The 27,782-nt window shown below is 33.2% G+C and overlaps 2 protein-coding genes across 2 annotated transcripts; both read right to left on the bottom strand.

Annotated features, from left to right (window-relative positions):
* Positions 1 to 5,458: 5,458 nt before the first annotated feature.
* Positions 5,459 to 6,094, bottom strand: LOC107874277 (secreted RxLR effector protein 161-like). Its single transcript, XM_016721109.1, has one exon. It carries the CDS (start codon positions 6,092 to 6,094, stop codon positions 5,459 to 5,461), a length of 636 nt encoding a protein of 211 aa, XP_016576595.1.
* Positions 6,095 to 7,933: 1,839 nt separating this feature from the next.
* Positions 7,934 to 26,706, bottom strand: LOC107874278. The gene is made up of 6 exons (XM_016721110.2): positions 25,756 to 26,706; positions 9,827 to 10,105; positions 9,394 to 9,628; positions 9,138 to 9,214; positions 8,329 to 8,357; positions 7,934 to 8,234 (listed from the first exon to the last, which is right to left on the bottom strand). Exons 1-6 carry the CDS (start codon positions 26,689 to 26,691, stop codon positions 7,934 to 7,936), a joined length of 1,857 nt encoding a protein of 618 aa, XP_016576596.2. The 5' UTR covers positions 26,692 to 26,706.
* Between the last annotated feature and the right edge of the window lie 1,076 nt (positions 26,707 to 27,782).

Raw genomic sequence — 27,782 nt, 5'->3', positions numbered from 1 at the left:
AAAAATGGAAAACCTTTAGGACATGGTTTGATTTACCTCAAGATATGGATCTATTGAATAAATGGACAATTCCAAAAGTTGAATCTAAAAATCCCTATATTTATTATTATTATTTTTATTATTATTATTATTATTATTATTATTATTATTATGATTATTATTTAGTCTTTCCTACATTTGTTAAATAGCAATTTAAGTCAATTCAATTTGCCCAGCTTATGTAATGTCTAGCCTAATTCTTATTCAATTAATATCAATTACATAAGCTGATATCATATTTGAGCTGATCACCAATCTTAGCTTGATTCGTTATTGAGATTGAAAAACTAATGGTCATTAGTGATGGATAAGTAATTCAAGATTAATTAACACCTCTACCCAAATGCACGTAAAATAATCTTAATTCTACATGCATTGTCTATTGTTAATAGCGATACCTTATTATATTTATTAAATAGCAGCCTAACTTAAAAAAATTTTTCCTCATTTATTTAAATTCTAGTCATCTTGTACTCAATTTATATCAACTTTAACCAAATTAACGTAAATTTTATAGCAAATTTGTATTCAATTGATGACAATTATAGCCAATTTGTATTTAATTGATGACAATTATAACCAAATTGATAACAATTTTAAGCTCAAATTAAAATTCAATGTTTCTGACCCCTTTAAATAACTTTAATCTCAGCCATTGATCAAAACCAATCCAATGATTGAGATTAAATTTCTCACTTCTTTCCTTTTAAGCAAAACAAGAAACCTTAATCTTTTTTCCACCAAAACCATCCATCTCTCTCTCTATCTCTCTCTCTCTCTCTCTCTCTCTTTTCCCTCTTTCTATACTTCCTCTTTGTCTCTAAAACCAAAATAATTGATGCCGCCTCCACCGCCTTCACCAGCGCCTCTACCGCCTTCACTGATGCCTCCGCCGCCTCCTTTCCCAATGCTAGCTATGGTGGCAGCAACAACACCACCCGTCCCCCCGTTATCTTTTTCAACCATCCTCGCTGCTATACTGTTCCACTTCCTGCAAGGTACGTGAAGTAAAAGATGATGCACAATAAAGGTTAGGTTATGTTTAACTATTTTCTTTTTCTTGTGATTACTGATCAGGATTTTGTTTTTGCAGATTGTTCAAACAGTTCTTGCTACTCACATTAGTAAGCCAAATGACATCAGCGTTGTTCCAATTACTCGGGGCATTTGGTAGGACCCTAGGAGTTTCTAGTATAATTGAATCATTTTTCTGCTTTTACAATTCACATTGGGAGGATTCGTACTTTCACGAGGTATATTTGGTCATTTATATGTCTGCAGTAGCTCTTGCTTTGCTTAAACCGACTAGCGCAAAATTTTTAATTATCTACTTTGTCTAATGATATAGATGATGTGAAGAGCTAGTGGATATGGGGTTACTGGATTTCAACAATGATGTATTCTGTGAATGCAATCCTTGTGAATGAATTTGATGGAAAGAGGTGGATACGTGTAAGTTTCTCTATCTGGTGTTTCTTAAACAAAATTGTACTGTTCGTACAAGATCTAGCTGTTTGTGACCATTAATATCCAAAATTAAATGTGAGAGGATGGAAAAGTTAATGCCTTGCTTTACTATAGATCTTTATTCAGGTTGTCAATAGGCAAACTCATCCATCAATATCCAAAATTAACTAACTTTTGTTTTGAATTTAGTAAGGTACATGGTCACTTTAGAAATGAATTAGTGACTTCGATTTGTTTAAGTGTAGGTACTTCAAATGTGAACTTGTGTTTTGAGTTTAGTTTAGTTTGCTAACTTGTGAAGTGAATTAATGACTTAAAATGTTTAAGTGTCGGTACTTGAAAGGTGAACTTTTATTTTGAATTTAGTAAGGTACATGGTCACTTGAGAAGTGAATTAGTGACTTTGATTTGTTTAAGTGTAGGTAATTGAAATGTGAACTTGTGTTTTGAATTTAGTATAGTTTGGTAACTTGTGAAGAGAATTAGTGACTTGAACTGTTTTAAGTATAGGTACTTGATAGGTGAAGTTTTGTTTTGAATTTAGTAAGGTACATGGTCACTTGAGAAGTGAATTAGTAACTTCTATTTGTTTAAGCATAGGTATTTGAAATGTGAAATTGTGTTTTAAATTTAGTAAAGTACATAGTCACTTGAGTAGTGAATTAATGACTTGAAAATGTTTAAGTGTAGGTACTTGAAATGTGAACTTGTGTTTTGAATTTATTAAAGTACATAGTCACTTGAGAAGTGAATTAATGACTTGAAAATGTTTAAGTGTAGGTACTTGAAATGTGAATTTGTGGTTTGAATTTAGTAAAGTGTGGTCACTTGAGAAGTGAATGTGACTTGAAAATATTGTAAGTGTAGGTACTTGAAATGCGAACTTTTGTTTTGAATTTAGTGAAGTACATGATCACTTGTGAAGTGAATTTGTTACTTGAAATGCTTAAGTTTAGGTACTTGAAATGTGAACTTTTTTTTTGAATTTAGTAAAGTACATGGTCACTTGAGAAGTGAATTAGCAACTTGAAAATGCTTTAAGTGTAGGTACTTGAAATGTGAACTTTTGTTTTGAATTTAGTTTAGTTTGGTAACTTGTGAAGTGAATTAGTGAATTGAACATGTTTAAGTGTAGGTATTTGAAATGTGAACTTTTATTTTAATTTAGTTTAGTTTGGTAACTTGTGAAGTGAATTAGCGACTTGAAGTGAAAACAGGAAAAACAACCACATTTGGTCGGTTTTTGTGGTCATTTTTCTTATTTTTTCTAGTAGTGGTAGTTACTTGAAAATATGGTTAAGTATATTGACTTGAAACGTGTACTAGTGACTTGAAAATTGTTAAAGTGTAGTTACTTGAAATGTGAAGTAGTTACTTGAAAATGGTTTAAGTATAGTTACTTGAAAATGGTTAAGTATAATTACTTGAAATGTGAATTAATTATTTGAAAATTGTTAAGTGTAGTGATTTAAAATATGTACTAGTGAATTGAAAATGGTTAAGTGTAGTGACTTGAAATGTGAATTAGTTACTTGAAAATGGTCAAGTGTAGTGACTTGAAATATGTACTAGTGACTTGAAATGGTTAAGTATAGTTACTTGAAAATGCTAATATATACATATTTATATTTTGTTGATTGTTATGATTTTATTTGATACTATAATATTATATAATTTATGCTAATAATGTATTTTTAGCACTTTTTATGACCTGAATTAATATATTCTTGTGCAGAATGAGTTTGAAAGAAAGAAACAAAAAATATTAGTTGCTCAAAGTGCATTAATTGTGAAAGGAGGATGAGAAAGGAATTAGACTTCTTGATGAAGCATGTATACAAAAAATCATCTTCAAATGATGAACGCCCATCTCAAGAAGACAATCAAGCTTATGAGGATGAAAGTGATAGTGACTCTAACGACGTGAATGAAATTGATGATTCTAATAACGTGAATGAAAGTGATCTGATCCTGATGGTTGGTAGTTTTATTGATGATTCAAGTTTAAAATATTTGGTTTTGGACTATTTAAGAATCATACATTAATTATTAATGTGTATGTTTTAAATTATATTTTTTTTTGTTAGCTGTAGGGTTTACATTAGATTTGTATTGAATGATGTTTTTGACAATTATTGAAGGTTTTGAATAGATTTTTAATTAATTGTGAAATATTTTTAGTAATTTACGTGTGAATTATTATTTCAAAATTTTTATGGGGATGTACATGCTAAATATTTATGAAACTTTTCTTGAAAAAATTTGTTCTTGCGGATTTATTTGGGGTATTTCATACGAATTTTCTTGCGGAATAGTTTCATAAATATCTACAAGAATTTTTACCAAATAATTCATGCAAAATTTTTATGGTTAATCGCAAATAAATTCACAAATAACGTAGCTGCAGATTTATTTTCGCAGCTAAATTACCTAGGGATTTACTTGGAAATATTCATGGGGAATAATTTAGGAATTTTTTCCTAAAAATCCGCAGGTAAAATCCTTTTTATGAAATTTTACCAAATAATTCATGCAGAATTTTGATGTTTAATTGCAAATAAATCCGCAAATAACGTACCTACAGATTTATTTTCGAAGCTAAATGACCTAGAAATTTACTTGAGAATATTCGTGGGGAATAATATATGATTTTTTTTGTGAAAATTTGCAGGTGAAATCCGCAGGTAAATCCGCAAATAACATACCTGCGGATTTATTTTTGCAGCTAAATTACCTAGGAATTTTATAAATCTGCAGGTAATAATTACCTACGAAGGTATTTTCTTTGGATTCTAATTGGTAAAAAAATCCGCAGGTAATCAAATTACATGGGGAGTTTTCCACATTATTGCTATGAAAATCTCCAAGTAATAAGCAGTTTTCTAGTAGTGTTCATCTACATCAATGACAATAGAAGAGGGTTTTTGTTTTAGAGCAGATCTTGACCTTCGAGGGATGAGATTTGTAATGGGTTCATCATCAAGGTCAACAATTTTAAGTGGGGTTGGTGGAGGAAGTGAAGGATTGGTAGTTGAAGAAAATTGGGTAAAAGGGTTTGGAAAGTGTCTGAACGCAGCAAAATTAGAGAATTTTTTGGAGATTTGAGGAGGAATTAATGGAGGTAAGGTTATATTTGGGTGAATGATAATGAAGGTAAATGTGTTTATGGCAGAGTCAGGTGGGGAGATTGAAGAAGATGACGAGAAAGCCATGTCTAGTAAAATGGAAGGTTAGTGATTTGTTGTAGATAAGGTTTAGAAGGAATGAGAAAGAAAGGAGAAAGAGGATGCATAATTTAGAGGGATTGAGAAAAGATGAACCGTGTGAGGAAATGACTAGATAGAAACATAATGATGAAGGGGTCTGCACTGATGGCAAAGGGTTGACAGTTTTTTGTAGGAGATGGCTTTTGGATTTTTGGTGGTTTAAGTGTAAAAGAAGGGACCAAGTGAACAACTTGTTTATCTCTTATGCTATTATGAACAAGTGAAAATCATACCTGAACTGTGGAAAAATAATGGATAAAATTTTCCTTGATGGTTCAGCCTATCTACAAAATAAACACATAACTAAGTTAATTTACTCTAAAACCTTAGAATTGGGATACACAACTAAATGTGTAAGACTGAATTACTCAACAATCACTTAAGTACAATCTTTTATAATCAATCATTGAGGAAGATTTACACAATTTTATCATCCCCAAGGCTAACCTGTTCCTTTCAAAGTATTCACTACTCAAGGCCTTAGTAAATATTTCAGCAATTTGTTCCTCAGTTGAACAAAATATAATTGATATATGACCTTTTTCAACATTATCTCTAAGAAAGTGATGTCTAATATCAATATGCTTGGTTCTTTTATGTTGAATAGGATTTTTAGCTATGTTAATAACACTCGTATTATCACGAAAAATGGGAACACAACCAACATCTATACCAAAATTCATAAGTTATTGCTTAATCCATAGAAATTGAGCGCAACAAGAACTTGCAGCAACATATTCAGCTTCAGCGGTAGATAATGCTACTGAATTTTTCTTCTTAGTGGACCAGGTAATCAAACATGATCCAAGGAAGTGAGGCATGCCTGTAGTGCTTTTTCTGTCTACCAAATATCCTGCATAATTAGCATCAGAGTAACCTACCATATTAAAGTTACTACCTTTGGGATACCATAAGCCAAGATCACTAGTTCCCTTCAAGTATCCGAAGATCCTTTTCACTGATTTTAGATGTGATTCTTTAGGATTTGCTTGAAATCTAGCACATAGCCCTATACTGAATACAATGTCAGGCCTGCTTGCTGTGAGATATAATAATGATCCTATCATACCTCTATATATCTTTTCCTCCACATCAGGACCTTTTTCATCTAAATCAAACTCTGTGGTAGCGGCAATAGGAGTACTGATCTCTTTACCCTCTTCCATGGAGAATCTCTTGAGAAGTACTTTGACATACTTCTGTTGATAGATCATTATCCCAGATGATGTTTGTTTTACTTGTGACCCCAAGAAGTAATTCAGCTCTCCCATCATGCTCATCTCAAACTCACAGCTCATGAGTTTGGCAAACTCATGAGTCATATTCATGTTGGTTGAACAAAAAATAATGTCATCCACATATACCTGCACAACTAACAAATCCTTTCCATTATTTTTTAAGAAAAGTGTATTGTCAATTTTACCTCTGGAATGACCATTTTCCAATAGAAACTTTGACAACCTCTCATACTAAGCTCTAGGTGTTTATTTTAACCCATACAAGGCTTTATCCAGTTTATACATATGACCAGGAAACTCCTTGCTTTCAAATCCTGGAGGTTGTTTGAAATACACCTCCTCTTTGAGAATGTCATTCAGAAATGTACTCTTCATATTCATCTGGTAGAGTATAAACTCCTTGTAGGCAGAAAAAGCAACAAGTAATCTTATAGCTTTAAGTCTTACTACAGGAGCAAAAGTCTCATCAAAATCGATTCCTTCCTCTTGGTTGTATCCTTGGACCACTAACCCTGCCTTGTTTCTTCTGACTACTCCATGATTATCAACTTTATTCATGTACACCCACTTAGTTCCAATCACTGATCTATCTTTTAGAAGAGGAACTAAGTGTCATACATTGCTTCTTTCAAACTGATTCAGCTTCTCCTACATGGATATGATTTAATCAGTATCAAACAATACTTTAGTTATTTTATTTGGGTCTATTTCTGATAGAAATGCCTTGAAGGCACACATACTTCTCATTCCAGATCTGGTAGTGATCCCAAAGGTGAGCTCAGTGAGAACATTCTCTATGGGATGTGATCCTTGATACTTGTATCCCTTTGGAATCAAGCCTAGTGAGCTACTAGGATCACTGATGACATTCTAATCTAGGGTAGTTGGTGGCTGATTTCCCCTATCACTGTGCCTTCATCTTCAGTTCCCCCTGTTGAGGTGCCTCCAGGTTTGGTAGTTCCAGTCAATGAATCAGGTTGTATAACCTATTCTTCAACATTATTTCCTTCCTGCAGGTTAGTCTTAACACAGGATTCATCAAAGATCACATGCATAATTTCTTCAACACAGTTAGTTCTGTTGTTTAAAACCCTATAGGCTTTACTTTGAAGTGAATAACCTAAGAAGATTCCCTCATCACTTTTAGCATCAAATTTTTCTAAATTATCCTTTGCATTATTATGTATGAAACATTTTCATCCAAAGGTTCTAAAGTGAGAGATGTTAGGCTTTCTTCCTTTTAGTAATTCATAAGGAGTCTTCTCTAACATAGGTCTGATCATGCATCTATTTATGATATATGCTGTAGTACTTATTACCTCAGCCCAAAGGCTTTTAGTAACATTTGATGCAAGCATCATTGTTCTAGTCATATCCTCCAATGTTCTATTTTTTTCTAGCCATATTATCCAATGTTCTATTTTTTCTTTCCACCACTCTATTTTGTTGTGGTGTTTTAGGAGCTGAGAAGTTATGATCTATACCATTTGTTGAAAAAAATTTCAAGAATTTTACATTGTCAAATTCTGTACCATGGTCAGATCTTATGGAGACTAAGGAAGTACCTAGTTTCTTTTAAATTTTCTTAATAAAAATTTTAAAGACATCAAAGGCATTTTCTTTAGAGGCTAGAAACAATGTCCAGGTGAACTTGGAATAATCATCAACAATTACGAATACATACCTCTTTCCACCTATTCTCCGAAGTCTCATGGGTCCACACAAGTCCACATGAACCAAGTTAAGGCACTTGGATGTGCTAACATGGTTCTTTAACTTAAAAGAAGACCTTACCCGCTTCCCCCTTACACAAACACTACATAACTTTTCTTCCTTAAACTTGGTCTTGGGTAATCCCAATACCATGTCTTTGGAGAAAAGTATGTTTAGTTGTTTCAGACTTGTATATCCAAGTGTTCTGTGCTAAATGAGGGGATCAGTTTCTACTGCACTTAGACAAGTTAGCTCAGGTACTGGTATTTCCATTATGTCTACTTTATATATATTTTTGTATCTCCTTGCAGTAAGCACAATTTCTTTGGTGTCCATCCTTTTGACTTTAACCTCTGCAATAGTGAAAATTACTTTATTACCTTTGTCACATAATTGTGAGATGCTCAGCGGATTATGCTTCAATCCTTTCACAAGATTGACATCCTCCAATTCATTTGACTTAGATGAGCCAATTCTTCCAACTCCAGTAATTTTTTCCTTTTTTCCATCACTAAAAGAAACTCCTCATCCATCTATTTTGGAGAGTGAAAGTAACTTTTTTTTTATCACCAGTCATGTGTCTTGAGTAAGCACTGTCTAAGTACCATTGCCTCTTGTTTCTTTTCACCTTCTCCTGCAAAAGAAATCAATGGTTAGACTTAGGAACCCAGACAAGCTTGGGTCCTATTTTATAAGTGAAAGGATGAGTTAGATTTCTTCTAGTCCATGCAGGTAACAAGTAGTGCAACCTATTTCTATGACCAAAACTGGTTTTGATCCTTTTGGTCTGAGAAAATCTGTTAGCCAGGTTTTGACCATTTGTCCTGCTTTTTCCAGCCACTGGACATTCAGTGGTGGGGTGTCCAAGGTTTGCACAAATATAACATAAATCTTTAGGATCATCAAAACTTTTGTGGAATCCCAAGCCAGCCTTTTTATTGTAATTTCATTCACTTAATTTGTGAACAATTATTAAGTAGTTTGTCCACCTATTTACCCTTTCAAGATCCAGTTTTAGCTTAGAAACTTCTTGACTAAATTTATTCATTTTTCAGTTAATTCATGGCATTCTTGTTTGTATTTAAAAATCTCAAGTTCAATATTTTCTTGTTCTTTACTCATGGTCTTTTTCCTATTTTCAGTGAGAGTTAATTTGAGAACTTCAGACTTAAGATCATTGTTTGAAATCTCAAGTTCTGCAACCTGTTTTTTGAGAGTATAATTTTTCCTTGTCAACTGTACCTGAGCAAGCCTTTAGATCAATGAGACCAAATTTGAGGCTTGCAAGACTGTTGAACAATTCATCCCCATCAGAGGTTAACTCTTGGAAATCATCAATCAATACACTCATCAAGGAAATAAGTTTTGGTTTTGAAAACAATTGCAATTTTTCTTTAAGTTCAAGAATACTTACTTCAGAACCCTCTTCTTCTTCATCTAAATCTGAAGCTCCAAGAGCTATGAATACAGTTTCATCAACTTCATCTTCATCTGAATCAGATTCCTAGGATGCTATCATTGCATGCTCCTCCTTTCTTTTTGCCTTCAGTTCCTTTTCAACCCTTTCCTTTTTCCATTCTATTTCCCAACTGGGCAGTCTCTGATTTGATGATCAATTTTTCCATATTTGTAGCACCTATTTGGATTTTCATTGGAATATTTCTTAGTACCTATTCCCTTCTTCTTCTTAAAGAATTTGCTAAAATTCATAGTTATGAAGGCAACTGGATCCTTGTCAAGTTCAAATTCCTCATCACTATCAGAAACTTTCAATGCCAAGATTTTTTCAGGAGCTTCTTGTTCTTTGGTTCCATTAATTTCCATTTCATAAGTCCTTAAGTTCCCTACTAGTTCATCTAGGGTCATGCCTTCAAGATCCTTATTTACCTCCCTAATTGCAGTCACCTTAACATTCCATTTTGATTTAGGTAATATCCTCAATACCTTTTCAACTTATCCTTCCTCAGAGATAACTTTTCCTAAGAAAGTCAACTCATTTGTTAAAGTGGTGAGTCGAGTCATCATCTCTTGTAGGGTTTTATTTTCCTTTATTTTGAATGCCTCATGCTCAGTGAAAAGGAGAAAGATCCTGAATTTTCTTACTTGAGAGGTACCTTCATGAGCATTCATCAGTGTATCCCAAATTTGCTTAGTAGTAGTGCATGTTGATACCCTATTGTATTCAGCAAGTCCTAATCCACAAACCAAGATGTTCTTGGCCTTTGTATTCTTTTTCAAAGCCAACAAGTCATCAGGAGTAAATTTACTCCTTACTTTCTTGACTTGTACACCATCAACCAACTTTATTGGAATAGTGAGTCCATTAGTAATCCTGTCCTGTAATTCATAATCTTCACCTTGGATGAACATCTCCGTTCTTGCCTTCCACAAAATAAAGTGAAAGCTATCAAAATATAGAGGTTTAGTAGTTGACTGACCTTTACTGTGACCAGTAGAAGGTACGAAATTCATCATATTGATCTTTTCTTAGGTGCTATCCTTATTTAAGAAAACCTTGCTTTGATACCACTTGTTAAAGTATGAGCCCTACTAATTGCCTATCTGTGGAATAAGTAAGTAAACGTGGTTCATAGAGGTAAAAGCTGAACACAGTGTTTTTACGTGGAAGACACCCGGATCAAGAAAGGTGTAAAAAACCACGACCTGTACCTCTAAAAAATTTAACCCCAACTTCACTATAACACTTGAGACTCAACAATCAATAAAATTACAAGACTTTTCGTAAAATAGGAATTAAAACTTCTATCTCCCATCACTACAAAAACATAAATCTTCCCAGGATAAGTGTTCTCAAGTATTTGAGTTTCCTAACTTGAAGACATAACTCCTAACTCAATTTATAGATCACTGAGACTAGAACAATGACTCATTACAACTCAAAGAACCTACCTACTACAAATAGTCTATGACTTGCTAAGTAAGGGACCAGGTTCTTCTTCAAGTTTGTGAGCTGTTTTGCTGATTGTTGATTATCTTTTCAGTGCATTGAGTAAGTACTTTTAAATTCGTTTCTTGTATTTAAGCACACACTTCTTAGAGTCCTTCAATTGATGTGATCTTCTATGTTCAATAGGACTAGATAGTTTTACTCTTCTTATTGCTGCCTCCTTTCTCACTTCTTCTTTAAATAGGATTTCTCTTTAAATAGGATTCTTCTCTTATCTCTTCAAGACTTCTTGTTCAACTTAACTCTGACACGACCTCTTTTTCAACTCAACTTCTGCAAGACTTCTTGTTAAATTCAACTTCTGATGTGATAAATATTATCCACTTCTGTTTGTGCGCAGAATCATCTTATCCATAACTTGTTTGTAGCTGATCTTTGTTCACTTGGATGGACCATCTTTCACAACATATTTCATTCACATGTCTATCATCAAAACTTCACATGCCCTAACATTAATTTTATATGAGTTTTACTCAACTAAAAAGTTTGAAAGGTTTTATCGACTACACGATTCAATAGTAATTTAAAGTAATGCCTTTCACATTCTCTTGGGCTAGTTTTGACATTAAATAAAAGAGAACAAATATATTAAATTTTAAGCATATACAAACATTAAGAGTGTTTCTGTTGGATGCCTTACCAAAAGTAATTCGACTAATTATTGATCTTGGCGAGTGCGACTCCAGTGAATTTTTTCAGGTATGTTTTTCTTCTTTCTCATCCTCGTTCTCTTTCTTATCTTTATCTTACTTCTTTTTCTTCTTCTTCTTGGTAATTTGTTTTCAGTTGTTGGCCCTTACTATTGTAGTGCTTAGTTTAATATGATTAGCCTATATGTTTAAATTCACCAGGTATAGAATTGGAGTTCAAGAAAATTAAATTTGGAAGAAGTAAAAAAAAGAAAATTAGACGAAGTTGTTGCAGAAGACCTAGAAATAAAATAGAAGAAAACAAAGCTAGTGATCAAGATTCGAGACAAAGCAACGACAAAGCTAATGAAAAGAATCTTGAAATTTTAAAAGCAGGATTCATAAGAATTTGACTATGATTTATATTAGAGTTATTGCTTACTTTGCCAAAAATAACGTGAGTCCTAACCATAATAGGACTCCTACAATGATGATTCTTTTACTTTGCAAAAAATAATAGAAGCGTAGGAAAGCCAAAAATAATACTAAGTTCTAACCATAATAGGACTCTTATCAAGATGATGATTCTTTTACTTTACCAAAAATAACAAGAAGCGTAGGAAAAAGTTATATAATTTTTTAATATATTTATATTTATTGTAGTCATAATAATTGAAGGAAAGAGTGAAAAGACAGTTTTATCTAAAGCAGAGACTTTTAATAAAGGACAAAAAGTTTAATTCACTTTTCTAAGGGTCTTCACATTTTTAATATATTATGACTATAGATATAGATATATTTCATTTCTTTTTAGCAATCAATTTATTAGAAAAAATGATGGACCTTCCTTCTCCCCCACATCCAAGATCACATATTACTCTACATCACTTATTTCTCTACATGATTTACTTACTAATGTATAAACGGATGAAGAGAAAAGGTTAGGGTGATAATGGTTAATTGAAGAGAATATATATATATATATATATATATATATATATATATATATATTTCATTTCATTTTAGCAATCAATTTATTAGAAAAAATGATGGACCTTCCTTCTCCCCACATCCAAGCTCACATATTACTCTACATCACTTATTTCTCTACATGATTTACTTACTAATGCATAAACGGATGAAGAGAAAAGGTCAGGGTGATAATGGTTAATTGAAGATAAAAGATAATTAAGTATATTCATTACAATTATTCAATGTACGCTATTTCTATTGAAATTCTTCACTGTAAGTTACTATTAGTTTACTATCATAAATTATAAATATAAATATTGCATGTACATCTTTGTGATCCTTTCTTCTCTTTCACAATAGTAGATTTTTGGAGGTGCTTAAGCATTAGAAATCTCTCTGTTGCTTTTTTGGATCCGGCTTCTCTCCATTTTCACTCTCTTCATTTACCCCAAGTTTCTATCTTGATTGATGACATATGGCTTAATTAAATTGAATGGTTAAGATTTAATTTATTCCAAATTAAAATTCTAATCATGGTTCATATAACAAATATATTATATAAACTAAAAATAGGTTGTTTATTTCTTTCCTTTCTCAATATTCCCTCCAAGATTAATTATTTCTCTAAATTTTCTCTCATTCCCTCCAGAATTTATCAGTTCTAAGTTGACAGTTAATGATGCACATAAAAAAGGAGGATAACTCTGAAGGATTACTTCAATTCTATTTAAAAGATTGTAATAGCCAAGATAATTTTTCCATCCTCATTATGTATTTTATTTTTCCTATAATTTTTTCTTTACACTTCAGCCAAAACCAAGAAGCTTGTGGAAAAAAAAAACTGACTAATGAAAAAAATAAATGAAGAAATTAAAATCCTTCATCGTCTTTAGAATTTACCATGTGAAATTTTTTCTCAGAAGATAAAAGTGTTTTATGGCATATTTTCTGTTTATTTTTTCGCCTCGTAATCCCTTCTTGAAACATATGTTATATAAATAATAAGTAATCTAATTAAAAATTGTGTATAACAAAGGTATATAATTAGTATTGGAAGGAATATTGAGAAAGAAAAGAAATAAAAAAACTTTTTTTAGTTGATATAATATATTTATTATATTAATTATGATTAGAGATTTAGTTTGAAATAAATTAAATCTTAGCCATTCAATTTAATTAGGCCATGTGTCATCAATCAAGATGGGAACTTAAGGAAAATGGAGAAAGTGAAAATGGAGAGGAGCCAAATCTTGCTCCTTTAATAGGTAAAATTTTTTATGTTGTTTTCTCATTATTGATTCATTGTAATATTGTAGGAACTGACAAGTTATGTAGATTTAAAGAATTGCATTCTTTATTACAATTATTCAATGTACATTATTTCTATTGCAATTCTTCACTGTAAGTTACTATTACTTTATGACTATGTATATGAATATTGCATCTTAATAATATTCATGACTTTTATGATCTTTCTATTCATAATTTTCAAATATTAAATTTTAAAAAGATGTCTTATGGTATTCCTTGAAGTAGTATTATAGTTATATTTTTCTGAAATATAATATTTATTGTTTCGGGTACACAATCTGTATTATATCAAAACAACTTTAACACAAGTTCAAGATTAAATTAAGAACACTTATGTAGTTTGTCAACACCTTCAACACAAGTTCAATATGAACTATCAAAGAAATGTGCTATTTTATTTTAAAGAAAAAAGATGAAGCAGAATAAGCCAAGTCCTATGAATTTACGGAGTGTCCTTAAGAAAATAATCCCCATCAAATACCCGAGGTTGCAGGATTTTCCTCCAACGATAAAATGGCTTCACAATCAGAATATAGTGGTACCTCAAACTTTCTGGTTTTCTTCGAACTCACTCAACGAGAGATGATCACACAGAGTTTTTAGAAGCAAGGGAAATATTTTTTCTATGCAGAAATTCTCATACTAAACCTGTGAAAAAAATGCAGGTTTATATAGCCATGAAGTGCCTCTTTGGAAAGGAGGCAATGGTTCATTGGAAAGATGTATCGTTTTGTAATAGTTATGTCTGTCCATTCCGAAACATGTCTTTTTATAAACAGTCACAACTGACCAAACAGTTACCCTTTTTTCAAAACAGTGTGTCTTTTTCTCGAAGGGTTGCGTCCCTCAATTTTTCATTCAAACCAATTGAACCCAAAAATCCTCCACATGAATGAGGAATGAGGAATGATTATTCTTTGTAAAACTTTATGGACAAGTATGTGATCATCAAGCAAAAGACTAATTGCATCTAGATAAATGGGTTTTCCTTTAAACTTTTCATAGTGAACATGCATTGTATATACTCGGTCAATTGGTAGATTTGATATTTTTGAACCGCCGAGCTTTAATGTACACCTATACAATACATGTCACACAATCAACCTTTTACCATTTATGGTTCTCATAATTTTATTCATTTTAGCCATGAACACGTTTCGATTTCATGAGAGCTTGAGAATATGCCTTTACTAACATTCTCCTTGAAGTGGCTTCCACTTCTCCTTGGTGATTTCTAAACTTTCAATCCTATAGATTAAACTATTTGGTCAAATCAACCAAATTTAGATAATCATTAAAAGACTTCAAACCATAAGTCTTATCCTTGTTTAGTAAACATTGTCTACATTATGAGAATGGATTGAGTATATTGACAATGTTGAACCTGTCAGGCACAACTTGTTTGATCTCCTTGAACCTAGATCTTGGGATCTCAAGTCTTCTAGGTAGAGTTACTGCTATGCTGACTTGTCCTAGGTTGTAAACTCATTCCCTTGGATGTTTTCTCAACTCCTTCTCTAGATAGGCCTTTTATAAGTGTATCCGGCATATTATCCTTTGTCTTCACATAGTTAATAGTGATAATTCCACTAGAGAGAACTTCACAAATGGTATTATGTATTCGTCTTGTGTGATGAGATTTACCATTGTACATCATGCTCCCTGCCCTACCTATTATCGCTTGACTATTACAATGTGTACATACTGGTGCCAATGGTTTGGGCCAATAAGGAATATCTTCCAAGAAGTTCTAGAGCCATTTTGCTTCTTCACCGACTTTATCTAATGTGATAAATTTTGATTCCATTGTAGAGAGAGCAATACATGTCTATTTGGATGATTTCCAAGAGACTGCTTCTCCATCTATACTAAATACGTATCCACTCGTGGATTTTACTTTATTTAATCCAGTGATCCAATTTGCATCACTATATCCCTTAGTTGCGCTGGATATTTACTATAATGTAAATCATTGTGAGGCACTTTCACCTTCATTCTTTTGAAGTGTGAAGCTCACGTCCAATGGAGTCTTGGCAATACCAAATTCCAAATACTTGAATTTGTCAAGTACCTTTTTGATGTAATGAGACTGTGACAATGCCAAACCTTGTGGATTTCTATGGATTCTTATTCCTAAGATCACATCCGCAACTCCAAGGTCTTTCATATCAAACTTGCTCTCAAGCACTCATTTTGTAGCATTTATGTCAGAAATGTCTCGACTGATGATTAACATATCATCCATATACAAACAAATAATGACCTTGTGATTTGGAGTGTCTTTAATGTAAACACATTTATCACATTTATTTATCTTGAACCCATTTGCCAACATGGTTTGGTCAAACTTTGCATGCCATTATTTAGGTGCTTGTTTTAGTCCATAGAGTGACTTATCCAGTTTGCACACCTTCTTTTCTTTATCAGGAACCACAAAACCCTCGGGTTGTTCCATGTAAATTCCTTCCTCCAATTATCCATTTAGGAATGATGTTTTCATATCCATTTGATAGATTTCAAGACTATATACCTCCGTCAAGGTAATTAACATACGAATTAACGTTATCCTTGTTAGTGATGAGTATGTATCAAAGTAATCAAGGCCGTTTCTCTATTTGAAGCCTTTAACTACAAATCTTACCTTGTATTTGTCAATAGTACCATCCTCTTTTATTTTTCTTTTGAAGATCCATTTAGAAACTAAAGGTTTATTTTCTGGAGGACGATCAACCAACTCCCATGTATGGTTGTTTAAGATTGAATCAATCTCACTATTGACTGCCTCTTTCCAAAAGAATGAGTCTGAAGATGGCATCGCTTCTTTAAATTTTAAGGCTTATTTTCTAAGAGAAATGTTACAAAATCCTATCCAAACAAAGTTGACGTTCTTTGACATATAGCACGTCTTAGATTCTCATCATTATGTACATCCACACTTGGTTCATCTGAGGTCATTTAGGCCCCCCACTAGTCTGTTCATGTCTAGTTTTATATGAATCAATGTGTTCAAAGAATTCAGCATTGTCTGACTTAATTATCGTATTTTTATTGATATCCGTATATTCGAATTTATGAACCAAAAATCAACATGATTTACTACTTCTAGCATATCATATGAATATGCAGTCCACTGTCTTAGGTCCTATTATTACCCTTTTAGGTATAGGAACTTGGACCTCCGCTAGAAACCCCCACACTTTGAAATATTTCACATTGGTTTCCTTCCTTTCCATTTTTCATATGGAATTGACAGTGAATTACTGTGGGACACTCTATTAAGTATTCGGTTAGCTGTAAGGATAGCTTCCCACCCACAAGTTTTACGGTAAACCTGAACTTATTAGTAAGACATTCATTATTTCCTTTAAGGTTTGATTTTTTCTTTTCACAATTCCATTAGATTGAGGTGAATACGGGATCGTAGTTTGATGAATAATTCTATTTTCTACACATATTTCTGCAAAGTGAGATCCACATTCTCCACCCCTATCACTTCTTATTATTTTCATATTTTTTTCTAACTGATTTTCAACTTCTGTTATATATTGCCTAAACATATCTATTACTTCACCTTACTGTTTACCAAATAGACATGACAGTACCTAGTGCAATCGTCAGTAAAAGTTATAAAATACTTTTTTCCACCACTAGATGGTGTTGACTTCATATCACAAATGTCAGTATGGATTAAGTCTAAGGGATTGAAATTCCTTTCTACGAACTTATACGGATGCTTAGCATACTTTGTTTCCACACATAGTTGAAATTTTGATTTATTGCACTCAAAGTTTGACAAAACTTCTAAGTTAATACGTTTTTGCAAGGTTTTGTACTTGACATGTCCTAAACGACTATGCCACAAATCGTTTGGCTCTAGCAAGTAAGAAGAAGCCTCAACTTTCACCATTTCAAAAACCATTACATAAAGTTTGAAAAGACTGTCATTGAGGTAGCCCTTTCCTACATATGTTTCATTCTTGCTTATTACAACTTTCTCCAAAACAAACACACACTTAAATCTATTTTAAATGAGAAATGTTGTCGACACTAATTTTTTTCTAATAGTAGGAACATGGAGAACATTGTTGAAAGTCAACACCTTGACGGAAGTCACTTTGGGGAATATCTTCCTATTTCTTTCAACCTTGGTTCTTGTATTATTTTCCATGAAGATCACTTCTTTGGGATCAATGGGTTCATAAGTAGCAAAAGCTTCTTTGTCCGCTCAAACATGTCTAGTGGCTCCTAAATTAAACCACCTTTTATTTTGATATCCAACTAGATTGCTTTCAGTGTTTATATCACATAGATTTTTAATCTTTCTAGTTGTTTCCAACATGTTTATCTAATCTCTTTTTTCTTGTTCTTATTTAGAACTTGACTATTTTGAGATTTGTGGCTAACATAACTACATATGTAGCAATTGTCTTTGAACATTTTCTTATTCTGGTCATTCTCTTGTCCAGAATACTTCTTCATCTTCTTATCATTTGGAGCATCATCCTTAACAGGATTTGCAACCATCATTGATGATTTTTCATTCAACTCATTATCCTCGTCTATCTTGGAATAACTCATAAGATCTTTCAAATCAGACAATTGATTTTCAATCATTTTTTTTCAAGAATATGAGGATCTATACTAATAAACATTTGCATTGGAAGTTTGTCAGTCAAAATGACATCATTTGCTATCATTCTTTGAAGTTCACACCAAAATATTTTTCTAATTTCTCTGTCATTTTTATTGCCAGAGCAATACCTAAACGACTTAATGACGCACCATTGGTTGCCGTTGGGACAACACCATTCACAAATAAATCAATTTATTATTTAGTTTAATTCCTTATTTTTCTGTCAATCTTTGACATACTCTTTAGTATTTCAGAATACTAACAATAAAGAATTTAATCTTTAGCCAACTTGTTTCTAGTCAATGATGAAGTTTTTATATCTTCAAATCATCATCAAATGAACTATGAAACATGATGAAGTTTTAATGACTTCAAATCATAATCAAATTCAAACAGAGTGAAATCTCATAGATTTCAAACTCCAGAAACCAATACAGAGATTTTAACGAATCCGTGAACTTTTTATATTCTTCAAATTGAATTCTCATACTGATTTCTTGATGAAGTTTTTATATTCTTCTAACCGAGGGAGTAATAATTAAAAAATTTCAGTCTCCACAAAATTAGACCCAATACAGATTAACCAAACACTTGATTTACAAATAGCGATAAAAAAAATTTCCCTACACCAAACAAGCACAAAAAATAAATATTTTTATACTTTTCTTAAAATTATTACTTTTCTGAATTTTGATAAAATCTGTATTTTCACCAATAACTTCAAACACATGTTCAAATTAACATATGAACAATCAAATGAAGTTTTAACTATGGATTTACAACTTTGAACGTTTAACAATAAGTTCAACCCAACTTATGAACATCAACAAAATGAAGTTCAAACTATTTTATGGAAAATATCAAAACCAAATATTAAGAACATCAACACAAGTTCAACCAACTTATGGACTATCAAAATGAAGTTTCAAAAACTTCAAACATAAGTTCAAAAAGTTGAAGAACTATCAATATGAAGTTCAAACTATTTACTGAAAAAATAATAAACAAAACAATACAGATTAATATTTATTTTCTTAAGATTGTTTTTTGGTTACACAATTTGTATTATGTCAAAACAACTTCAACACAAGTTCAAGATTAAATCAAGAACACTTAAGAAATTTTTCAACATAAGTTCAATATGAACTATCAAAGAAGTGTGATATTTTATTTTAAAGAAAAAAGATGAAACAGAATAAGTCAAGTCCTCCGAATCCACGGAGTGTCCTTAAGAAAATAATTCTCCTTAAGTACCCGAGGTTGCGGAATTTTTCTCCCAGGATAAAATGGCTTCACAACCAGAATGTAGTGGTACCTCAAACTTTCTGGTTTTCTTCGAACTTACTCAACGAGATATGATCACACAGAGTTTTTAGAAGCAAGAGAAATATTTTTTTCTATGCAGAAATTTTTATACTAAATCTGTGGGAAAAATGCAGATTTATATAGCCATGAAGTGCCTCTTCAGAAAGGAGGCAATGGTTCATTGGAAAGGTGTATCATTTCGGAATAGTCATGTCTGTCCATTTCAAAACATGTCTTTTCTGAACAGTCACAACTGACCGAACAATCACTCCTTTTCTAAAATAGTGTGTCTTTTCCTCGAAGGGTTGTGCTCCTCCATTTTCATTCACGCTAATTGAATCCAACAATATTTGCACTTTAATTTGATTTACAAAATGGGACTTTGAAGTGTCGATCGACGTGTGAGAGTAAGTGTCAACAAGAGCTTAGGAATTATGCTATAAAAGTAAATAATTTTTTATTTATAATATCATATCCAAGGTCATCTTGTCATTTCATATTAGGTGTAATAATATTGTTGTATTTTCTATCGTATTATATTTATGTTTTGTAATTTGACTTGCAGGAAGAAGTTCTTGCATTTATATTGGAAATTTTTAGTTCTTTGATAGAAAATTATATTTTAAACTAAATGCAACTAGTAAGTATGCACCCTTTATTTTACTTATCATTTTTTGTTTTTAAAATTTTTTTCATTATGTTTGAGATTTTTATATTTGTAAGAGATCCTTTTTTGACTGCGCGAAGAGCGTTTAAGTACACTAGTTTCCTTATAAAATAAGAAAATAAACTATTTGCATGATTACCTTTCTTAGATAACACAAATCAACAAATAATTTAAGAAGGTTATGTAAACGATTACAATGTTTAGCCCCTTGATCAAATAATTATGAGGTAGTTAAGTTTCAATAAAAGAAAAATGGGACATAAGTAGTGTTAGAGGTTATAAATATTGTATATCCAAAATATTAATTTAAGCTAGACATAAGTAAATAAAGTGACCGTGCAAGAATCATGGGACTCGTGGGGTGTCTCACACCTTTCCCTCACTCAATAGAATATTTTATCTTAATTTCTAATTTCCAGACCAATAATAAAGAGTCATTTAATTTTAATTGGGGATTCAATAATTTAATGACCATTTCTGTCGTTATGTATAAACCTCTTGCTGAAAATCCCGTGTTAAACTTTAATTCGAAGTTGAAGTTAAAAATTTCATGCTAGGCTAGTATTGTGCAAAATCAGAATGAGGCATGGTCTAGGGAAATCCAAGATTATTCAGGAACATTTGGTGGTGTTTGATTTAATTTCTAGTTATCTAAGATGATAAGTAACCCATATAAATTTATGAAATCAAATGTTTGTAAGTAGAACTCTCAAAATTGATTTGAGCATAAAGGACATTATTTAAAATGTCCCTGATTTAAGATAGGTTGTAAAAACTGAGATTTTAGGATAAAACTGGACATTCTATCCTATCGACACTACTATAGCAGAGAAATTCTTGCTATAGATATGGTCAGATCTAGTCAACGCCCGCTATAGCGGCAGGTGCTACTATAGTGATATTGTTATACTAGCGTATGTCGGTATAGCTGCGAAAGTCGTAAATTTAATTAATTTTTTCTCTAATATAATTTGTTTTTTAAAAACTTATTTTGGGAAAATAAGGGGTAATTTTTTGTAATTCCCACTAGATTTTCATCGTTTAGCCTCATTAAGGTAAGAATTTCTTCTCCGTTAACAAGTAATTGACAATTAATCCTTAGAATCGCTAATTTATAAAGTTTGGAAAGGATTTTAGTACTGATTTTGGTTATTTTCTAGTGCAAGGGAGTGAATTATAAGTAATAGGTTAATTGATTTTGATTATTAATGGTAAATTTACCCTTGTATTTTGTTAATTCACTAATTTATCCATGAAATTGATATTGTTTGATAAATTATGGCAGAAAGGCCTTAGAATAGGAAGGAAATAATTATGAACTTGTACTTAGGGGTTGGATATGAGTTACACTTCTCAACATAGTAGGTCATTTCATTAATTTTGTGTTTATATACATGTTTTAGCTGAAGAGAAAGCATAAATTGCACCGAAGGGCAACGCTCGAGTTTAGACGAGTTGTACAAGGTTGGTTCGAGGTAGGTGATGGTATTGTACCTTACATCCAATTTGTGTTATATGTTCATGTCAACTACTTTGTAGTGTGGCTTATTAGTGCATGTTTTTTTTGTTTGGTTAATTTCAAATTTTAATTTATTGTATGATTTTGGCCTACCTCATTGCTAAACGTGAAATGTTTTGGTATTTAAAATATTCTCACTGATTATTGGAGAAAAAAATTTGGCAAAAACATATGTCTGGGATTTAGTACATGGATGAAAATTATCCCTTGTAGGTCATGGCTAGAGGGTAGATGTTTTACCCATATCGTTATGTGTGAGGGTTGGGTGAGCTTGATGGTTACATGAGTGAACCATGGAATATATATACATATTTTAACTTGGGTTGGTTGAACATGACTTGGTGATATTTTATTGGCTCATTGGTTGTAATCTTAAGCTACTTAATGCTGCTTTTTATGCTAAATATATGTTGGTTTGAATATGGATTAACTTCTTGTACTATAATTTATTTATGTGTTCATATTTTCATCTGGGTAAGCCAAATAACCCTACCAGTACAATGTTGTTTTCTTGTGTGCTGATACTACACCTTCTCTTACTTTTGTGAGTGTAACACATATTTCAGCGGCTCCTATGATGTCTCCCTTGTGATTCCAGTGGTTCATTTTGTATTCAAAGATGAGTAGCATATTTTGGGCTACTATAAATTCTTCTTGGATAAAATAGTCTTTATTTCTGTACTTATGTTTTTCATTTTAGTTTTAGGGTTGCATTCCCTTCTTTACAATCTTAGATGTTTTGGTATAGACGACTTGTGGATCCTAGGAATGTTTTGATAAAGTACAATGTTCCACATTTTAGTTGTACTTATGTTTTTAATTTATCATTGAATATCTTTATTGATAAATTAGTTTTATTATCTATTTAAGTGTTGATTTTGAGATGGTGTTTCGGGGTAGATGGTCCTTCCACTGGGTGAGTAGTGTTGGTGTTACTTACAAAGGATTTGGTCCATGACAAAGTTGGTATTAGTTCCAAGGTTCATCGATCTTATCATACCAAAAAAGTTTTAAAAGAGTTTCGCATAATGGTACAGAGATGTCTATACTTTTATCCAGCCGCTCCAGTTGCAAAGCCATCTATAAGGAGAAGATGATGAGTAGGAGAGAGAGAATAATCAAAATTTTGTACTTCTGTTAGATCCTCCTTATTTCCCGATTGAGCTTTTATAGGTAAATAAAAGAAAAATGAGGGGACGAGCCATACCCATCGGGGGTGGATCTCAAGCAATATATGGCCAGACCCTCATAAGGTCAGTATCACCTCCCCTACCTTATGATTGTTTAGAAAAAATGGAAGTAGTAGAGGCACAGAGTATGGGGCTCGAGGTAGTGGCACCTACTGGGGTTGAAGCACTACCCCCTATGTCTGCTGAGATTATTCAGAAGGTGTTAGATTTTTTAAGTGGATTAGAAGAGACTAAAGCCACATCCATGATATCAACTTTTCATGCTCTGGTTGTTCATCTTACTTTTGCTATGGCTCTTAGAATAGATAAAGCTTTAGGGATCAATTCTTTTCCTTATTTTTTGCGTTTGGTAATGGCTGGTATGAAAGAAGAGCTATCTAAAAAATTTTTAAAGATGAAACCTACAACATTCTAGGGTACTGAGTTTGAAGATGCTTTTGAGTTCATTATAGACTTTTATGAGAGGTTGCATAAGATGGGTATTATGAAGTAACTCGGAGTTGAGTTTGTGACTTTTCTATTAGAGAAGGTTGCCAACCAATGGTTGAGGGAATACGTAGAATATCGATCACCAATTTTGACTCCATTGACTTGGAAATAGTTTCATGATTTGTTCTTAGAGAAGTATGTTCTCCATACACTCTGCAATCGCAAGAAGGGTGATTTTTGGGCATTAGAGTAAGATGATACATCAGTTGCAACCTATAAGGATAAGTTCTATGCCTCCTCTCGCTATACCTCTTAGCTGTTGACTACTATGGAGGAGAGTATTTTCCTCTATGTTAAGTGTTTGGATTATGATCTTCATATTTTTCTATACATATAACTTTTATAGGAAACAGGTTCAATGAAATTTCTAGCTATTTGAAGATGTTGGAGGGGGTAATAAAAGAGGGTCAAGATAAGATGTTAGTTAAGAAGTCCAACAATGTTGGAAATTTTAGTGGGTCTTTCTCTAAGGGCCACGGTTAGCAGGCCTATTCAGCTCGCCCAATTCTATCAGCCTTACCAGCTTCAATTATAGTTCTAACAAAGGTTTTTCTCAAGCACAGGTTGTTAGGGCCAAGGGCTTTTTACTCTTCTAGCAGTCGACCTTTTTTAAGCAAGGGTGTTATTATTGTGTTGTTGTTGGTCACTTAAATAGGTAGTGTATTATGAGATAGGTGAATGCCCAGGTGAACACCAGACTCGATCTATAGTTCTTGTGGGTAAAGAGAAAGGAGGTAATGACATGGGTTGTCCATAGAGTGAATGGGGAAATTAGGCAACTAGTCGGGGTTGTTGAGGAAATAGAGGCGCAGAGAAAGGAGCACAGTTGGGGTAGGAGGTAGCTCAAATTAATAATCGGGCTCACTATTTTGTATTTTCAAGAAAGACTAATACTGAGGCTTCTGATGCAGTGATCACATGTACTATCTTTTTTTTGTGATAGAATAACATCTATTTTATTTGATTTGAGTCTACTTATTCTTATATATCTGTTCAGTTTATGGTGGGTCTAAATCTGGTTTGTGATGTACTTGATTACCCGATTTATTGTTTACTTTGATTGGTGAGCATGTTGTATTAACCCATGTTTACTATTCTTGCCCTATATTATTTGTGGGTTTTCAAAGTTGGGTATACTTGATTATTCTGGATATGTTGGACTTTGATGTAATTCTTGGTATGATATGGTTATCTCCATATCACATTATTTTAAACTGTAATGCTAAGACAGTGACTCTAGTTATGTTGGGAATGGATAAGCTAGAGTGGGAGAGAGTGTATAAGGCCAAATCGATGAATATTATAGTATTTTTCTGAGTCAAGATGTTAGTTGGAAAGGAGTGTTCAATAATTTAATCTCATCTTCGGGATGTGAATGTGGTGTCCCCTTCTCTAGAGTCAGTTTTGTTAGTTTTCCAGGATGTGTTTCCTTCAGACCTACTGTTTATGTCTCTATATAGGGATATAAATTTCTATATTGACTAAGAGCCAAAAATCCATCCTATATCAAGCCCTCCTTATCAAATGACTCCAATAAAGTTGAGGGAGCTTAAAACTTAATTGCAGGAACAACTTGAAAAGGGTTTTATTCATTCAAGTGTTTCACCTTGTGGTGATCCTATCCTTTTTTTTAAGAAGAAGAATGGTAGTTTAAGGATGTGCATCGATTATATAAAGCTCTATAAGGTTACTATTAGAAGTAAATATCCATTGCCTTGTATAAATGATTTGTTTGACTAGTTAAAGGGTGAATAGGTGTTTTCAAAGATTAATTTGTGATTGGGTTATCATTAGTTGAAAATAAGACCAGAGGACATACCAACGATAGATTTTAGAACATGGTATGGCCATTATGAGATTCTGGTGATATTTTTTAAGTTAACTAATGTGCCTACAACCTTTATGAGCTTGATGAACAATATCTTTAAATCATTCTTGGATTGTTTTGCTATCGTGTTTATTGATGATATTCTAGTCTAATCAAAGAGTAGGGGGAGCATGCAAGTCACCTTCGTATAGTTTTGGTGTAAGAACACGCAAAATTCCTAGCTTAATTCAGTCCTTTAAGCTTGTTAAAGGGTCCGAGACTTAGAAAATTCTAGCTAAGTATTCAGACTTAGTTTATTTTAGGCCTTCGAAAGTTGGAAATCTCATTTTACAACTTTAAAGTCCTTTAAAAGTGTATATTTGAGTTAATTCATCAGTCAGGAAGGTCAATAGGTGTTCCCCGAAGAGTTTTAGATTTTTAAAACTTTGTTTGAAGCTTCTTTTGAATCACAAAATAGTGTGCCAACGTGATCTTGGCGCGTTGCGTGGCCTATTGTGTTGGTTAATATTTTTCAAGGTTACTTGCGTCAAATTCAAAGTAACCTCACCAGGAAGTACCTCCCTTTCATAAGTAGCCTCAATCAAATCCAAAGCACACGTCTCGGAGGCGAAAATAATAGCACCATTACTTCTCCTACCCATAACCAATGGCCTAAAACCATAAGGATCCCTAACAGCAACCAACTTATCCTCAGTAGCAAACACCATAGAATAAGCACCCTCAATCTTTTCACAAGCTTCAACAATCCTCAAAAGAAAAGGCCTTGCTTTCGATATAGCAATAAGGTGAAGAACCACTTCAGTATCAGAACTCGTATTAAATATCGACCTATTCTCCTCCAATTCACCATGAAGTTGTTTATAATTCACTAAATTCCCATTATGAGCAACACCAACTGACCCAAATCTATAACTAGCAACGAAAGGTTGAACATTCTTCAACATAGATGCACCAGCAATAGAATGCCTTACATGACCAATAGCCAAATCACCCGATAATCGATTAAGTTTTGACTCGCTAAACACATCAAAAACCAACCCAACACCAGTAATCGACTTATGCACGTTATCATTAACGGATACAATTCCAACGCCTTCTTGACCATGGTGTTGAAGAGCATGAAGTGCTAAATAGCAAAGACGAGAAGCTTCAGAGTCGCCATATATATCCTCAACGTGGCACTCTTCCCGAGGTTTATCATCAGCATCAAAATACGACCTGAATGAATGTCCATCTGGGTTGGGTTGACCCAAATGAACGACGTCGGTTAATGGGTTTTTGGAGGTGCAAGTGGTGAGAGTTCTATGGTGGTTGTAGGGCTTAGAGAGGGTTTTAGTGGCTAAAGATAACAGCTTTTGAGATGGAGAGCAAAAGAGTTTGTCGACGGGTGATGAAATATGGGTCTTGTTCACGGTGGCGACGGCGGCAGTGGTGGCAGTGGCGGTGGCGGTGGCCATGGTGGTGGGAAAACAGAGACAAAGGGGCTAGTAATTAGGCACTAGTAATTAGGTGCTAGTATAGGTTTTAGGGAAATTAGATTTTTTATTTTGGCTCTTTCTTTCACTCTCAAAGCTCCCAATTAACATTAGGACTAGATAAAAAAATATTAGGGACCGGATTTTTTCTCTTCACAACCTATATCTACAGATAACTTAAACCCCATGAGAAGAATTATCCAACTCATGATCTCGAGTTAGCAGTAGAGTGTTTGCCTTAAGCATTTAGAGGCACTACTTATAAGGGATGCATGTAAATGTGTTCACAGATCACAAAAGCCTTTCGTATGTGTTTTCTCAGAAATACTTAAACCTCCGTCAGAGAAGGTGGTTGGAGTTGTTGAAAGACTATGATATGAGCATTCTGCATCACCCAGGCAAGGCCAATGTAGTGGCTGATGCTCTCAGTAAACTGTCTATGGGTAGTGTTGCTCATGTTAAAGACAGTAAGAAGAAGTTAGTTCAGGAAGTTCATCAGCTTACCCGAAAAGGTGTCCACTTAGTCGATTCAGCAGCAGGTAGTGTGTGGGTTCAGAACAGTTCAAAATCATCTCTAATTTCTGAAGTAAAGGAAAAGCAGGATAGAGATCCCAGTTTAGTCAAGTTGAAAAATCAGTCAGAGATCAGAAGGTGGAGGTTTTCTTCCAAGGGAGAGATGGTGTTTTGCTTTGTTAGGGTCATCTATGTGTTCCAAGTGTGGATGAATTGAGGAAGCAAATTCTTGCAGAGGCACATGGTGCACGTTACTCTATTCATCCAGGGGGCATTAAGATGTACTGCAATTTGCGGGAGATTTATTGGTGGAGTGGGATGAAGAGAGACATTGCAAAATTCGTAGCTAAGTGCTCAATATGTCAGCAGGTTAAGATTGAGCATCAGAAGCCAAGTGGGTTCATGTAGGAGTTCAGTATCCCTATTGGAAGTGGCAAAAAGTGAACATGGACTTTGTGATGGGTTTGCCTCATACCCATTGTCAGCACGATTCAGTTTGGGTCATCGTAGATAGGGTGACCAAATTAGCTTACTTTCTTCCAGTCCATACCTCGCATTCA

The sequence above is a fragment of the Capsicum annuum genome, chromosome 6 (assembly GCF_002878395.1).
Source record: "Capsicum annuum cultivar UCD-10X-F1 chromosome 6, UCD10Xv1.1, whole genome shotgun sequence".
Classification (NCBI taxonomy): Eukaryota; Viridiplantae; Streptophyta; class Magnoliopsida; order Solanales; family Solanaceae; genus Capsicum; species Capsicum annuum.
The sequence above is the reverse complement of the archived record's forward strand: the minus strand, read 5'-3'. Positions and strand labels throughout refer to the sequence as shown.